Raw genomic sequence first — 17,383 nt, forward strand, 5'->3', positions numbered from 1 at the left:
CCTAAAGGATTGATTTGAGGTGGTTTTCATCCCTTATTCTAACCAAAATAGTCTTAAACGCCCTAACCCGAGCCACAGCTCTGTGCGGAGTTAGCTGGTGTTGCTTCCTTCTTTTACTAACTCCAACCTCTTTACCACTTCACTCAGAGAGAACAGTCCCTGCAGACAAAGGAAGTTAAGTCATGAAACATGTCCATGTCCATCTCAGCAGCTCTCTCAGTTCTTTGGTTGTATCTTTTAGCATCGTTGAAACAGGTACAAAGAGGAAATTTAGCAGGAGCCTAAGTCATTTAGGACTCCAAGTGTTAAGCTATGATACTTTGTTAAAAAATCAGTCATAGTGAATGTGTCTGAACAACAAATAGCCCAACAATGCTTTATACAGTATTAACGCTCATTTATTGATCATGACATTAATGGTTATGGTTTGTACATCACAAAATGTCTAAATTGGGGGTTAACTTCACTATCAAAGGAGGTGACACCAACTTCATTGATCTACAGAACTGTTGGAATATGGAGACCTAAAATAATCCGACAACATAGATTGCATATTGGATTTGTTAATACCTTCCCTGTGATCGTACACTTATATATAGATGGCTGATAAGATTAAGCTGTCGTCTGGTTGGTTCACTTTCTTGCAAATATAATTTTTATAAGACTTGAATTATACAATATTTTAATAGTATGGAGATTTTGTTTTTATTGTATTTTAAAATACTTAATTCAATAAATGTTCAGAGATTTTCATGCTGGATGGGCACTGATGTTGGCCAGTACTCAAATAATACATGTCAATATTCTTTTGGCAGAAACACAGCAACACTTTTCAATAAATTCATTAATTGCCACATATGCCAAAAAAAGATCACCACATACTCAACCAAAACACAGAAATACACTAACAGTGATTCAAAGGTAACAGCAATGATGTGTCTGAAAAAAACTACAAACTCAAGAAATTCATGTTACACTCAAAAACATTTAAATAGATCACAGCACTACAGATTCTCGTATACTCCACAGCAGAGCAACAAAATCAGTACAACACACGGTGCAAAAAAGGTGCAGTTTTTCTTATTTTTCATTTAGTTAACTCCAGAAACACATCCTGCTTTTGTAGGTGTGAACATGTAGATATTTCAACATTCCCAATAAACCATACATCATATTTTTTCTTTAAAAAAAAAAAAAAGATCTTAGTTCCAGGAAAGGTAGACCATACTATCACATCATGCTTTTTAATTTTCACTTCTGCTGGGAATAGTACTAGTATTTATTACCATGAGTTTCCCTTTCAGGAGAGTGCAGACCAGAGAAAGCCTTGTGTTGTCCAGCAGACAGCTGCAGGAGACCACAGGTTTTTCTCAGGACGGGGATGGCTACATGCTGACTGGACTGCTTGGACACCAGTGTTTCAAATTTCTTCTGATTTTATCTGCCATCTAAAGAGACCTCTTACTCCAAACGCTGGGTAAAGTTTTCCGGGAACAGTCCTTTTTGAGCACCAGCTCCAAGTGTTAACCAGTCACTTTCTTTGATCCCTGTGAGCCAGCCAGCATCCTGCAACAACAACAGCCACAAAAACACCACTATCAGCCTTAAGTACTATTACGGTTTTGTTCCTTCCTTCCTTTCAAAAGGCTGCTGGACTTTAATTACTGGACTTCAACATGTAATCTGCTCTGCTCACCTGATCCTCTACTGAAGCAGTTGGAACCACCAACACCACATCACCTCTCTTAAGTTCAAGTTCATCTGAATTTGCAGCTTCAAAGTCATGCATTGTCTCCACCTGCAGGAAGAAAAACACCATGACCACCTATGCTAACAAAGACTGAGCAGGTTAATCATTTATATAAAAAACATATACGAGTGCTGATGTAAAAGTTAGCAGTTAAGATGTGGAGGAAGTCCCACCTTATAGAGAAAGTCATCAGGGAGTCCTGAGATGCCACCAGATGGACTCATGTGTTTAATGGTCTGGTTTTGTGCAGTAACACCATTGTCACTTATGGCAGTGGGGGAGATGATGTCAGTATCGCGGTCATCGTCACCTTCATTACTAGAGGCGGGTTCAATCACCACGGAGGGGATCGGCATCTTTTCCTGCAGGGGATAAGTGGCATGGACCTGTTATTAACAAACCTCTTACTGTCTCGCACAAACGCACACAAGACTGAAATAAATCTAAAGGATTAATAAATCTTAAATCATTCCTAAACTCATTTTGATTATATCCTGGTTGATGTGGCAGAGTCATCCTAGTTCTTCAATCTAAATTCTCTAAACATTCAGAAGTCCTGCTTTCATCTGTGTAGCAGTTATTCTCTAGAGATATTGACTTTCCTCAAACCTAAATAACTCAAAGTATTATGGAATTCCTTTATAAACCTCACAGAGCACAGATTTGTACATTGTGAAAATTGCAAATGAAACCAAAAACAAGGCACATGTACTGTTGGTTGACAGAAACAATGTAAAATAACAACAATATAACAAATTCATTATTATTGTTTGACTACTTTGTGCATTGTCAAAATGTTACTTGCAATTACTTGCAGCATTTTTATTATTCAATTCTTTAATCATTGTTGACAGAAATACTAATAAAATATTAAAACCGTCAACATACCTCACCAAGTTCTGGTTTCTCAGAGCTGGGAGATCCAACCGTTGACTTTGGAGAGAAAAATCACATTTAGGCCACAAACATGCTCTATACAAATACAGTACACTAATACAAATGGCCCAGCTGCCATGAACACATGAACTCAAACTGTGCTCTTAAACACTGGAGGTGATCTATTTTAGTCCTCAAGGAGGCGATGTAGGTCTATAATTTAAGCCAATCAGAGCATTTCCATGACCGCAGTAGTATGCAAAGAAACATCCATGGAGGAATGTGTGAGAACTGCTGTGTACATTGCACTGAATAAAGACAAAAGAAACTAAGCAGATGTGATTTGTGATCTTAGAATCTCCCATGGAGGAAGAATTTTGGCTGAATAAAGAGTTGACAAAGTTCAGCTACAGCTGAAGAAAAGGGGCCAGCTTTCTGTTGTTTCATGCCATAGTGACCCCAGCTGCAACGCTCAGACCACAGCTCACACCTCTGCTGCATTGTGACACACTCCGTAATGCTACAATCCATTTCATGCATGTGGCGTACCTCAAAGTGTATGGTTGCGTCCTTGTGTGGAACATGTTTGTGACCTTAATCACATTATACCATAAAAATAATGAACTGAAAGTAAAGATTCAACACATAAATATTCTATGATTTACATTGTACTAATTATGTAGATAACATGGTGATGATGATGACGACAATGATGGGGATGACAAAGATGATGATAGTGGTGATGATATTAATAGTGATGACCATGATAATGGCAATAATGATGATAATGTAAAGATTATGACGATGATGACAACAATGGTGATGATGATGATGAAGAGAATAGTGATGATGATGATGATGGTGACAATGCTGTTGATGATGATCAGGTGATCATAGAAAGCAGGAGTGTCGTTACTGAGCTACTGGGATCAATGTGTCCACTCACAGCAGGGTTCTCCTCCTTCAGGCTGCCAGGACTTTCTGCTGTGACTTCCTCACCAGCAGGTGGAGCAGGATGTTCATCCACCTCTCCTCCAGGAGGGGAAGCTGCAGGTTTGTCTTCAGCAGGGGAAGCTGCAGGTTCGTCTCCAGCAGGGGGGGTTGCAGGTTCGTCTGCAGCAGGGGGGGCTGCAGGTTCGTCTCCAGCAGGGGAGGCTGCAGGTTCGTCTGCAGCAGGGGGGGCTGCAGGTTCGTCTCCAGCAGGGGGGGCTGCAGGTTCGTCTCCAGCAGGGGGGGCTGCAGGTTTGTCTTGCTCCTCAGCAGGTTCTGTCGAGGCAGCAGCTTGTGTCTCTGAGGCTCCAGGAGTCCCAGTTGATTCAGCATTAGCTTTGTTCTTTTGCAAGGGAAGACGGTATCAACCCTCAAACAGTTGAAATGCGGCTGCTGATATTTTGCACGAAATTGAGTAAATGGCTCAGAATTCATAACAAGAGCTTACACCTGTCTAAATGGTCCATTAATGAAGTAATCCATCCTTCATGTCTGCTCATTTTCTTCATGTCAGACTTCATGGATGTTTATGGTAAGTTTAAGTTTAAAGTAAAGTTTTAAATATTTTACAGTTACAATCAGAATAAAAGTCCTCAGCATATCTCAGGGTTAGCCCTAACCCTGAGATATTACAAAAAACTACTGATCAAACAGAAAGAAGAAAAACATTTAATGAAAATGTTTACAAAGGGTCCTCAATAAACTGATCTGCTCAACAGAACAATAAATCAAAAACATTAATACACCATTCCATATGTGTTATCGTCAATAAAATATTGCTCAAAATAAACTTAAAATTATAACTCACCATCTTATCAAAATCAGCAAAAAATGATGGGGCAGAAGCATCCTTCAGAATGCATGTGTGAAAAATGGAGAAGAGTTACAACTTAAGATAAAGATGCACAAATAAAAAAATGATTTATCATTCACAGAAAGAGAGGGAAGAGTATTTACAGAACATTAAGATTTGAGACATTAAGAGATGAGACATTAATAAGAAATTAATAGACAGGACGCAAACAGACGAGACATTAATAGACAGGAAATAAACAGACAATACATTAGGAGACTGGAAATAAATGGATGAGACATTCAACAATAGGGGATAGGACAACAAGAGAGGAGACATTAAGAGAAGGGAAATTAGCAGAAGGGACACTGAAACAGCAAACAATGAACAGATAATATAAGTAGGTAAAATTATCGGTGACACTTTAAGTCTCCGTGTACTGAATTAGATCTGAAACACTGTCATCAGAACAGCTGAATTCATCTCTATCAACTACATTTTAATGCTTCTTCTGGACAATGACTTCAAATTTAAATTTACTTTACTGAAAAATTACCTGTGAAAATCCATTAAATCCACTGGTCACCTGAATGAATTCAGAGACACAGGTTAGTATCAGAGACATTTAAGATGACTAAATGAGTTATAAAGAAGAACAAAATTATGGAATTAACAAGCAGATGAAGCAAGCAGAGAGGCGGGAGGAGCTCAGGCTGGGATCCAGGTTTTAGGATGACTACTTTTACTTTGTGAATCTGTGGGAGGGTAGAAAGCAGGAAAGGGATTTGATTGATTTCTAATCTACTCTGTGCTAATCTACCAAACTCGAGAAGGGAGGAAGTCAAGTACCTCTTCCTGTTCTGTATCTAGCTCTTGGTACAACTTTCCAAATCTCCGGTTTGCGGCCTCATCTTCGGACATGTCTGAATTTTCTGGTTCTCTGTGAATTCGGGGAACGTTTACATCTGCTGCTGTTCCAGAGATGGACGCAGAGTTTTGTTGTGTGACAGAGGACACGAAGCCACTGCTGTCACTAACTTCCTGCCAGGACGTGGTGCTGAAGGCAGGACCCTCAGTCCCTGAAGAGGCTGCTGGGAAACTGTTGGCAAAAGGGTCTGCATCCCACTCACTCCCATCCCCAGTAACCCCACATTCTCCTGAGGTCTCAGCAAATGGATCAAATTGAAATCCACCCACCTTGTTTCCAGACTTTGTTTCCGCAAAGGGATCTGAATCAAACACACCTACTTCCTGTGTTTCAGCTGAGGGAACTGAATCAGACGCACCTCCTCCACGTGTTTCAGCAAAGGGATCTAAATCAAACACACCTCCCCCCTGTGTTTCAGCGAGGGGATCAGAATCAAACGCACCTCCTCCCTGTGTTTCAGCAAAGGGATCTGAATCAAACACACCTCCACCCTGTATTTCAGCTGAAGGATCAGAATCAAACGCACCTCCACCCTGTATTTCAGCTGAAGGATCAGAATCAAACGCACCTCCTCCCTGTGTTTCAGCAAAGGGATCTGAATCAAACCCACCTCCTCCCTGTGTTTCAGCAAAGGGATCAGAATCAAACGCACCTCCACCCTGTGTTTCAGCAAAGGGATCAGAATCAAACGCACCTCCACCCTGTGTTTCAGCAAAGGGATCAGAATCAAATGCACCTCCCCCCTGTGTTTCAGCAAAGGGATCTGAATCAAACGCACCTCCACCCTGTGTTTCAGCAAAGGGATCTGAATCAAACGCACCTCCACCCTGTATTTCAACTGAAGGATCTGAATCAAACGCACCTCCCCGCTGTGTTTCATAAAGATTTCTATAAACTGTGTTTCTCTCTGGTGAAACTTTCGACTCTGGTTCGACTTTTTCAGACAAGTCTGCTGCTACACCATCAGCTCCACCTGCCCACCCCTCTGAGCCACTTACTGGATGATCTTCATATGAAAGTTCATCATCAGCACTCGCCCAGCCTCCCCCTAGACCTCCATCACCCCACTCCTCAGCAGTCTCATATTCAGACCCAGAACCATCTGGAGACCTGGACCACTTTTCTCCTCTGTCCTCTGTGCTGTCCTCAATTTGTTCACCATACTCATTGGTGAACATAAGTCCTGGAGTGGATGTCCTGCGGTCTTCCTGTCCTACTATGCCCCCCCTTGAATCTGCCTGCCCTGTTGCATTTTCCTCATCTCCAACTGCAGTGGGATGAAGGTTGGGGTTAGTTTGAGAGTCCCACTTGCTAACCTCATCTTCAGCTGCTGTGGCTGCCTCGCTTTCCTGAGGAGGTGTAGCTGTGTCTCCACCCGGCTGCAAGCCATCTGCTTGGGGCCAGCCCTGAGCCCCACCCTGTGCCCCCTCCAGCACTACAGCAGGGGCACCAGGGGCCTCGGCTCTTGAAGAGGCATCTCCATTTGCTGGCACTGAACCAAAGTCTGCGGACCAGTCAGCCATGAAGCCGGCATCTGCAGCCTGCTTGGAAATGGCAGGGAACGAATCGTTAAAGTTTGACCCCCCTGCTCTAAACCCAAAGATTCTGACTGGAAGGCCAGTACATGGAAATACAGAGTAGCTGTTTTCCATCTAGACACTGTAGGTGAGTGATGTATCTGGAGAATGGTTGCACAAACACACACTGATCATGGCTTCCATCTAAAAGATATATACACAGTTTCTGACTGACTTCAGAAAGATCAATTTTCTGTGAATTTTGGGTAATTTTAGACTTAGAAATACAAACAGGGCCACCAAAGCTACAGTACAGGTCTCTTCACATGGATGGTAAACTAGGTGGATTTTTTGCATCAGTCCTTCAAATATATTTTGAAATTAATAGTGCAAATGTAAAGATTTGAATAAAAAATAAATGCCAACAGGAAGAGACATTAGTTGATCATTTCATCTTTGTGGAAACAGCAGCTAAACAAGGTCCAAGGTCAAATGAAGTGCATGAGTTTGTGAATACACTGATGTACTACAGTAAACATTATCATTGAGGAGACAGTTAATCTAAATTGATCAGTGATTTCTCAGGTTTCAGTGATGATGACAAACAAAACAGTGGTGTTGTGTAACTGAATACTTACAGGCTGAGCTGTTTGTGCGTTTCCCTTTAAAAAATGAAAAAACAAGTAAAGAAATGGTTCAGATCTGTAGAGAGAACTAAACTGGTCTGTGTTTAATCATTAAGTATTAATTTGTATAATTACTTGCCCAAATTCGCTTCATTCATCCGCTAATCTCAAAATGAGTGATGTTTTACCCTCAATAATAATCTGAGAGTAAATTTCAAGGATCAAGTCCACATTTGTGATTGTCCATTAGCAGTGTAAATTATAGTCTAAACAGCTTTACATAAGACACAAGACTTTACTTACCGACCACATGTCCCAAGGTATAGTTGTCTGAAAGGAGCACACTACATGTTGTTAATGTGGCAGATCATCACACATTTTACACAGTTTCCATCAGTAACATATCAATATAAACAGATTAACATCAAAGTTATTTGTAGTTATCAGCCTCAGTCAGTCAACAGGCCCTTCTCATAAAAATGAGCTTTCAGACTGTGCTTTCAGACCATTGTGTTGGTGTTGAGGTGTAACTTGGTTCAACGTGCTGCAGCTGAAACAGTGTCAGTTAATGAAAAGAACCTGTGGTATTGGCGAGACACTTTCATCTGGCTGAAAAGCATCAAAGTCCAGGTCAAGAAGAGATTCTCCAGGTCGTTCATTGGGCTGTGTATAACAACAAAACAAAGACGGGTAAACAGAATTTTACAACACACCGTGCATATAAGGAAAAGTTAACAAGCACAGAGAATGTGTGTGGACCCCACACACCTGCGATGGTGAAGGTGCTGGTAAAAATTCTCCTCCAAATAGGTCGATAATCTGGTCCTCTGCCACCTCCTTGGTAGGTGTAACCTTTGGTGGTGGAGGAACCGGTGGTCCCTTTTTAAACTGCCAGAGGACACAACAGGCCATGAACAACTCAACCAGCATCACCTCTTCACTTTCTCTGATTCATGTTCAACATGTGAAAGAATGAATGGAGCCGCATGCAGATAATGCAAACACAATGATACAGTGGGAGGAGCCACTGGTTCTCAAATAGATTTTTCCTGTTCTGTATTATCATTTTAACTTTTTCTTTAAATGATGCCCTTCATGACCACAGAAACTCAGTTTCCAGTTAGGAGGTGCGAATCACGAATTGAAAATGCTTCATCATTACAGTTGTTAACAAAACATGGCGTCACAGCTGCTGAATTCAAAACTTAGCCAGTATTTTAAAAGTGAACTGATTCCAGCTACAGATTGTGTTTTCAGTTTTCTCAACACCATAAGCAACTCATGAACGTTATGTATGTATATCATAATGATTATTGATGTTCCTCAGCAGTCAGCAGATTTTGATTTAAATCAATCTTACTATCTATGGGATGAGTATAGACAGTGGTGGAAATATTACAGCATCTATATATTTGCAGCTGAATGTAGGATAGGACATGTCCCTACCAATATTTGAGTGAACACGTTCACTGTTTGGAGTGAAGCCCTCCCAGAGGGTACATCTCCAGATGACCAATTATGCATGCTAGCATTTGATTGGCTGAAAGAGCAGGTACTATCTGGAGGCTCACATCATGTATAAATATCACACTTACTGAAAGAGAGCAAATCAGTGAGATGACAACAGGAAGTTGTTGATAAGTTGTAGTTACAGGAAGTGTGTTTTGTCAGTGAGAAGAGCACTTAATCTACAAAATAAGTCAACAGTCAGTTTTTTTTTTGTCTGTAAACAAACATGATATAAATGACAGATTTAGAAGAGCAAAACAACAGAATAATTCAAGTTTACTTAAACTGTCAGGAACATCATTAAATCTATGGCTGAACTTTGACCTATCAGACTTATTGTAGTTATAATTGCTGGATGTTTTTCTGTGAAATGGATCATATGAATATAATTGACACTTGTTGAAAATGGAATGATCAAAACTATGTAAAATAAGTTTTATAGATTTTTTTAATTTATTTTAAAATTATAAATATCCACTCAGTGAGCACTTTATTAGGAACACCTGTACACCTGCTTATTCATGCAGGTATACAATCAGCCAATCATGTGTCAGCAGCAGATCCAGGTAAGGAGCTTCAGTAAATGAGGAAACATGTGACTCAGAGACTTTGAGCTTCATGACTGTTGGTCTGAGTGTGTATCAACTCGGTATCTAGAGGTTTTATATCCAGCGAGCAGCAGCTCTGTATTGATGAGTGAGGTCAGAGGAGAAGGGAGAGAAAGGCTACAGTCACTCAGGTAACCTTTACATCTTTACAACTGTGCTGAGCAGAAAAGCTTCAGAGTGAACAAGACGTCCAATCTACAACAGCAGAAGACACAGGCTCACCAACACTGGACAGTTGAAGACCTGTTCTGATGGATCTGGATTTATTTTATGGTCACAATTTACCATCTTCTAATGGTAAATTGTGGCCACTTCTAGCATGGTAATACACCATGTCACAAAGGAAAAAAATGTCTAAGAATACCAACAAAGACTGTACAGACTGACCTGAACACTAAGCGAGTTATCATGAAATACATGGCAGAGAGGAGACTCTAATATAAGATGACAGAGGTTCACTACCACCAATTGAATGTGACATGGTTACTTACCATGAATACATGAGTAAAATGGAGATACATGAACATATGAACAGATGAACAGGATGGAGACATGTTACAGGTCAGTGAGACAAAAGACTGAAAATGCTTCTGATGAAGCATCACAGTTTATTCTAATGATGCGACAACTGAAACCTCAAACACACAAAGAACTACAACATGAACTACACTGTTGTATTTACGTTTTCTACTGTTTCTATTCTACTCCTCTGGTAGTGTATGATATATTGTAAAACACTGGTTCCCAACATAGAGTACAGTATAACCCTTTAGGACCTGAAACATCTGAGAGGTCAGTCCTCCACTGGGTCCCCATCTACACAGCAACACTGTTCATCAGTGTTTCATGTCTACTGGACCTGGCTCTGTCACAGCTCCTTCATGTAAACATCACGACTCTGTCATGTGTTACAGAGAAGACTGGGAACCAGTGTTGAAGAAACACACTGTGTGACTTCACATTCATACATATACATATTTGTCCAAATACGTTCAACAAACATGTAAAAACGATCTATATCTAACACTTAAAGTCAGATCTCATGACCTGAACAGACAGTAGAAACAAGACTGTATTCCACTGACAGGTATCCACTGTATATAACAACACTGGTGTTACAGATTCAATAAACGCACACAGTAACAGACATGACAAAAAACTGATGTTACATGTTCACTCACCAATTAACAGACAAAAGTGTGCAGCAAAGAAAAACAGTCACAGAAAGTTACTGTGAAGTTTGAACAGTTGAAAACACTCAGTTCTGGTTAGTAAACTCTAGACTGAATATATTTATATACATAGGCTAAACAGTGTCTGCTGTTAAATTTACTGTTATCTATCACTATTATATCATCTATCAATCACTATTATATTATCTACTAATCACTATTACATCATCTATCAATCACTATTATATTATCTACTAATCACTATTATATCATCTATCAATCACTATTATATTATCTACTAATCACTATTATATCATCTATCAATCACTATTATATTATCTACTAATCACTATTACATCATCTATCAATCAGTATTATATTATCTACTAATCACTATTATATCATCTATCAATCACTATTATATTATCTACTAATCACTATTATATCATCTATCAATCACTCTTATATATTTACAAAAACTACATATTAACCCATGCTAACCCATATTTCATTTTGGCCAGATCAATAATATCTAACACTAAGCTGTGATGTGGATTTGGATCAAGGTAAGATTTAGGGCTCTATTTTACACCTGGTGCAAAGCGGCACAAAGTTTCAGTTACAGACCAACGCAGTTCTCATTTTTTCATCCAGCATCCACATTGTTTAAATAGCAAATACATGCACTCATCTGTGCGCCGCGGTGTGGTCAGGAACATTGTTGACGCATTGTTATCTTGAGACAGTGGAAAGTGAGTGACCAACGGAAAACTGGTCTGAAGTCAGTGTTGCAGTGTTTCACTGTTATTTTACGGAGCATTTTCAAAAGAGTAGCATGTGCCAACAAACACGGGCGCACAAAAGTCATACATTCTGTCTGTTACACATACACATCAAAGTGAGCTAAATATGCGCTTAACATGTTCAGATAAGTCAGGGTGAACATTACAACACAGCCTCAGAAGGTTGTCATGTGTCACGGATGTGTCTTGCACACGACTCTGCAGTGAAGCTTCTTTCTTACTACCTGGTAAATACTCCACAGTTGGCCTCATTCATCACCTAAATTTTATCACCATAGTTTCATAAGGAACTGAAGATTTATTCACACTTGTCATCATATAAAATATTTCTAATGTTGTGATTTGTGCCGTGACTTCACTGTAGAGCTGTGAGCAGAGCACTGATTCACTCAGAGCTGCTCACTGGTCAGTCACAATATGTGATCAACTGACCACAAATAGAAACTATGTGAAACACTGAACCATTATAATAGCAATCCATCAAGGTGCAGCACGCCTGGCTTTTAAGGGGAATGGGAGATGCACTGTGATTGGTTTATTGGATGTTACACCCAAAACACTCCCATGAATAATTAAGAGATTAAGTTCAACCCTTTTGGAGCATGAGCCTGGAGCAGGGACTGCTTTTATACTGTTTTTTAAATAGCAAAAAAGAAATGGAAACCCTGAATGCATTTGCACTTGCTAACACACGTTTCAGACCATGCGCTTTGCGTCATCAAAATAGAGCCCTAAATCTACATGTTAGGATCTACCTGTGATGTGGATCTGGATAAAATTAGTGTTAGGTCTACCTGTGTGGGGGATTTGGGCCGTGGTGGTCCAGGTGAGACAGGACGGAGCATATGATTGGAGCTGGCGTCTGGACTCTCTGGTGGACTCTCATCTTCTGGTGGTGATGGGGTTCTCGCGAGTCGTAGTGGTCCTGAATCACTGAGGGAGGAACAGAAACCAGAAGTCTACTGATTGGCTGCCCAGTGTCAGATGTTATAATGAAATCAAAACTCTCTAGATTTGAAGTAAAGTTATTCCAAGGGTGAAAACTTATACTAACCTCGGAGCTCCTTGGATGGTAAACATTTTGTCAGAGTGCTGCTCAGCCAGTTTGGTCATCACTTCATACAACTGTCTGCACACCTGGACAGGTAGATTCAATTCAAGGTTATTTTTCAGCAAACAGAAATTTGTTTTATCCTTCTCTAAAAAAAACCTATCCAACAACATCACTCAGTTCACCTTTGTATAAAATGCAAGTGTTAACACTTTACCATCCACAGAAACACCTCTGCCCAGGTAAGATGTGACGTCACAAAGTGCCCTCACCTTGTTGGTCACAGAGCTGATGTCTGCGGTATTTCAGACTGAACACCATCTGCCTGTCTGACTGTTCCTCTGCATTATGGAACATTGAAAGCATCTTTAAAAACTTTTCATTGGTTTCCTCACCAGGGAGATCTCTCTGTGAAACTTTGCCTCCAGACTCGTTACACTCTTGTAGGTGCTGATATAGAAGCCGACCCGGCTGCAGAGCACAAAGAAAAATATTTGCGCTGGAGTCATTATTTGTCTCCAGATTATTAAAATGTTGTTTAATAAACTCTTTCCCTGTGGGCCTTCACACACTTTACCACAGAGTTAGTGTCAGTAGTCCAGACTTAAGCAGAATTGGAAGGTTTGTCTTTGAAAAGTTAGTCAGTACCTGAAGCCTCTGCAGGTGTGTATATGCAGTGGGCCAATCATTGTGCTACTGCTCAGAGGAGGAGACAGCTTAGACTCACCTGTCCCAGAGAGTCGGTAGTTCATCCTGGAGACCCACGTTGAGCTCATCAAACACTCTCTGAGCCTTTTTCAGTTCATCTTCTGCCTGCAGAAAGAAAACACCTTTAACTTTATACTACACCTGGGCAGGTAACATATATGGCTGTATTGTTATGTGTCACTTGAACAGGTGCTCCACTTGCTACCTCTGACTTCTGAAGCTTCCATCATGATCACAGACCAGTGGACTCACCTTCATAATCTTGCGGTCGTTCTTCATCCCAGACGCCTGCAGACTTTCAACATTGTGACGAGCGCTGTCGTAGTCAATGAGTTTCCGACTCCTCTTGGCCACACGAGTCTGAAATGTCGCAGTTCCACTTTTCACACTGTGCTTCAAAGTTTCATGTTTGTTTTGTAAAAACACAAAGTGTTTGTTACCTTAAGGTCCGGGAACTGTTGCAGGTAAGCGTCCAGGTTCAGCAGCGTCGAGTCCACCAGTTTGTTATGGAAGTCTTCCCACAATGCATCACAGTCCTGCAGAAAACAACTCATGACATCCCAGCAACACATCAATGCTAAAATTATTCTGTCCTACCTAAGACACCAGGGGTCAGCAGTCTAAGGTCCCTGCTCACCTTTACTGTACCTGACCACACCCCTGCAAGTGATAAGCCCACTGGGCAGTGGCTTCAATAATTACATGGACACCTGTGTCTCACACCTGGAGACATGGTGTCCCGTAGCACACAGTGCTTCTTTCAGCTGCAGACACCAGAGTATTACCCACAGGTGGTCAATTTTAAGGTGACCGGTGACCAGAAACATTAATGCCGATCTACTGATCACATATTTTTTATGAAAATCAGCCAATAATAATCGACAGCAAATCACGGCATCTAACCTTTCCGATGATCATGACGTCGTCTTTTCCGTGCCAGTCTGGTTCGTAGACTTCATGCAGAGACTGGGTCAGGTTGATGGAGGCCTGCTGCATCCCTGCATGACCAAAAACAGTCAGCTGATAGATGATGTCAGGAAGGGAGGCAAACATTAACATGTCCTAAATGTACTTTACAATGTGGTGTATGATATATGTGTTTAGTATATACAGTATCATATATAAAGGATGCTCAATACACAGGACTGTGTCAAAGTTTGAGAAACTTTGGATGTTCACACTCTTCATCATCATCATCATCAGGAGGCATCTGATTGGTCCAGATTCATTCTGCGTCAAGATAACAAGTCCAAACACACGGAATCATAAAGAACCGTCTGCAGAGACCAGAAGGACCAGGAGTCCTGCAGCAGATGAGGCAGGTTCTCCAAGATGCTGGAACAACCAACCTGACCAGAGCCTGAAGAACTGTGAGGAGGTGTACGAGGAGAACTGGTAATGGTTTAAAGTTAAAGGGGGTCACTCGTCCTTGGATGAAGTTCACTGATGAATAAAAAACTATTCATGGCTGTATTTTCCAAAACATCCTCGTATTTTTACAACAGAGTTACACAGTGTTTATGATGTGTTTAATATAAATATTTATGTTTTATGATGTTTTTATATGACACTGAACAAGAAAGACCACCTCACCTTTAATAGCAGACATGTAGGCCTTCATCTCCCTCTGCAGCCGAGAGCCTTCAGACTAACACAACAGAGGGAGAGAGAAAAAGAGAGGGAGAGAGCACTGGTTAATAACACACACAGACAGTTTTCATTAGTTCTTTTACTTTGGTGAAACATGATAGTTTCCTGTTTTCCTGGTGTTTTTCTCTGCAGGTGAAGCTTGTTACAGTTGAGTTCATGTGAGACAGAGATTAAGTGAAAGGAAACATCACTGATGGAGAAGAGCTGAATATTCTCGCTTTCATTCCTCCTGTAATATTTCTAATAATAACAGAACCACTGCTCCCTGTTGACGATGTCTAACTTGTTGATTCTTATTTTCAGGTACACAAAAATGGACTCTGGACATTAATGTCCATCAGTAAGTGACCACTTTGGTCAAGACTGAAACATCTCAATTTTTGAATGATTTCGATGAAATGTGGTTCAGACATTCATGTTCCTCTAAGAATGAACTGTAATGACTTTAGTGCTCAGGTGAGTCAGGTGCATCTCTTACCTCCTGTCTCCTGAAGTTAATGACCACTTGTTCAAACTGCTCATCTTTGGTCTCATCTGCTTTCCCCAGCTTCTGCAGCACCTGAGAAAAAATACACAATGAGAGACATTAATAACATTTAAAACTCTGAGCTGTGACTCAACCATAAGTTTACTATCAAACAGGCCAACTGGGATGTATTCCTTGATGAAACCCAGTGATACCTCAGATCAACATGCTGAATGTGTCGCTGAATGCAGCACATAAGTATTTATGTTCCAGCTGAGGGAACAGATTTTATTAACACACAATGTGACAGACGTCACAGTCAGAAACAAAACTTCTCTCTGTGTGATGTTCACAGATGGTCTGCTCAAAGACAGTGGCCATCACAAACTCAGAGTAACAAAGTGTCATTTGGAGATGATAGGTTCATTTAGTAGAAGCACATGAACAGGTGTAATGTTTCAGCACCATGGACAGTTCTCACTGTAAGAACCCGATAAGGTTTCAGAATCAGCAGCACCAGTTTTCACTGTCCTGAGCCCCCACTGTCAGAATCAGATCACTTTTCAGCACCACGGACAGGTCTCACTGTCAGAACCAGATGATGTTTCAGCACAATGGACAGTTCTCACTGTCAGAACCAGATGATGTTTCAGCATCATGGACAGTTCTCACCATCAGAACCCTCACTGCCAGAATGAGATGATGTTTCAGCACCACGGACAGTTCTCACCATCACAACCCTCAGTGTCAGAATGAGATGATGTTTCAGCACCACGGACAGTTCTCACCATCAGAACCCTCACTGTCAGAATGAGATGATGTTTCAGCACCACGGACAGTTCTCACCATCAGAACCCTCACTGTCAGAACCAAGTATCATTTCAGCACCATGGACAGTTCATAGACTGTTTATGTAATGAGTTATAATTTTTTTAAAATGAGGCTAATTTGAGCTAACTAACACAACTCGCTGATATTAACTAGTAAATATATGGACATACAGTGACAAATATATATATATATATACATACATATATACATATATATATGTGTGTGTGTGTGTGTGTGTGCGTGTGTGTGTGTGTGTGTGTAGCTACACTTGTATGTATAGATGGTATATATATAGAGAACCACAGTATAGATAGATAGATAGATAGATAGATAGATAGATAGATAGATAGATAGATAAATAGATAAATAGATAGTGCATACTGTCTGAATTTTGTGGTTATGATTGGCATATATCAGCATTAAATTTGGTACTAGCAGCCCAGCAGTCATATCCTACAAATAATGTGCAGGTAGTTGATCGACGTAGAAATGACGTCACCACGCCGCAGACACCCCACCCCCCACCCCTCTGCCACCACTACCACCGACCTTGGAACAGGAAAACACCTAACTGTCATTTATATAAAACATAAGACTCATGCGTGACATTTTTCACTTCACATGTGACGTCATCACGAGGTGTTCCGATCAGTGTTAATCCGCCATCAGCTTCAGCCAATCAAAGCGCTCTCCGTCCGTTTTCAATCATTTTACTCTTTTTATGAGCTGATATTATCGGACACATCATGACGCCACCACCTCAGTACGGATCAATATCTGATCATCAAAACAACATTAACAAATATCAGAAAATAACTTAACATCAGAGAGAAACGCTGCACAGGCCTGCAGCCTCCAACCAGCTCCACATCTACCTATCCCTGTCCTTCTCCATCTGTCCTCCACCCGCCGCCTTCATCCCTCACCCTCCTCCTCTTCAGCTCCTACCTTCTCCTGCGCCCTGTTCAGCCGTTTCTGTACGTTTTTAGCGAAGATTCCCGTTTTGATTTCCGCCATGATGACTGCAGAGTGAGAGCGAGAGGCGGATTAACAGAGAGAGAGAGGGAGAGCGGTTGACAGGGGGGAGGGGTGTGTGTGTGTGTGT

General features: G+C 40.9%; 1 protein-coding gene across 6 annotated transcripts; it reads right to left on the minus strand.

The window, feature by feature from the left end:
• Nucleotides 1-380: 380 nt before the first annotated feature.
• Nucleotides 381-17,373, minus strand: amph (amphiphysin). Of its 6 annotated transcripts, XM_087172789.1 has the most exons (23): nt 17,227-17,373; nt 15,460-15,540; nt 14,925-14,979; nt 14,235-14,329; nt 13,772-13,867; nt 13,584-13,691; nt 13,351-13,436; nt 13,019-13,094; nt 12,627-12,709; nt 12,367-12,505; nt 8,249-8,368; nt 8,060-8,143; nt 7,784-7,810; nt 7,493-7,516; nt 5,864-6,881; nt 5,259-5,737; nt 4,966-4,995; nt 4,425-4,466; nt 3,573-3,959; nt 2,639-2,683; nt 1,924-2,112; nt 1,697-1,798; nt 381-1,566 (listed from the first exon to the last, which is right to left on the minus strand). In XM_087172789.1, exons 1-23 carry the CDS (start codon nt 17,293-17,295, stop codon nt 1,462-1,464), a joined length of 3,540 nt encoding a protein of 1,179 aa, XP_087028915.1. In that variant the 5' UTR covers nt 17,296-17,373; the 3' UTR covers nt 381-1,461. The 6 variants fall into 6 exon arrangements, with proteins under 6 accessions (XP_087028915.1, XP_087028913.1, XP_087028912.1 ...); XM_087172787.1 differs by lacking the exon at nt 5,259-5,737 and having other exon boundaries at nt 6,654-6,881; nt 8,249-8,359; XM_087172786.1 differs by lacking the exon at nt 5,259-5,737 and having other exon boundaries at nt 6,654-6,878.
• Nucleotides 17,374-17,383: the final 10 nt, after the last annotated feature.

This window comes from Seriola lalandi, unplaced genomic scaffold (genome assembly GCF_002814215.2).
Source record: "Seriola lalandi dorsalis isolate HSWRI2012SDOR001 ecotype SW California unplaced genomic scaffold, Sedor1 jcf7180002053756, whole genome shotgun sequence".
NCBI lineage: Eukaryota > Metazoa > Chordata > Actinopteri > Carangiformes > Carangidae > Seriola > Seriola lalandi.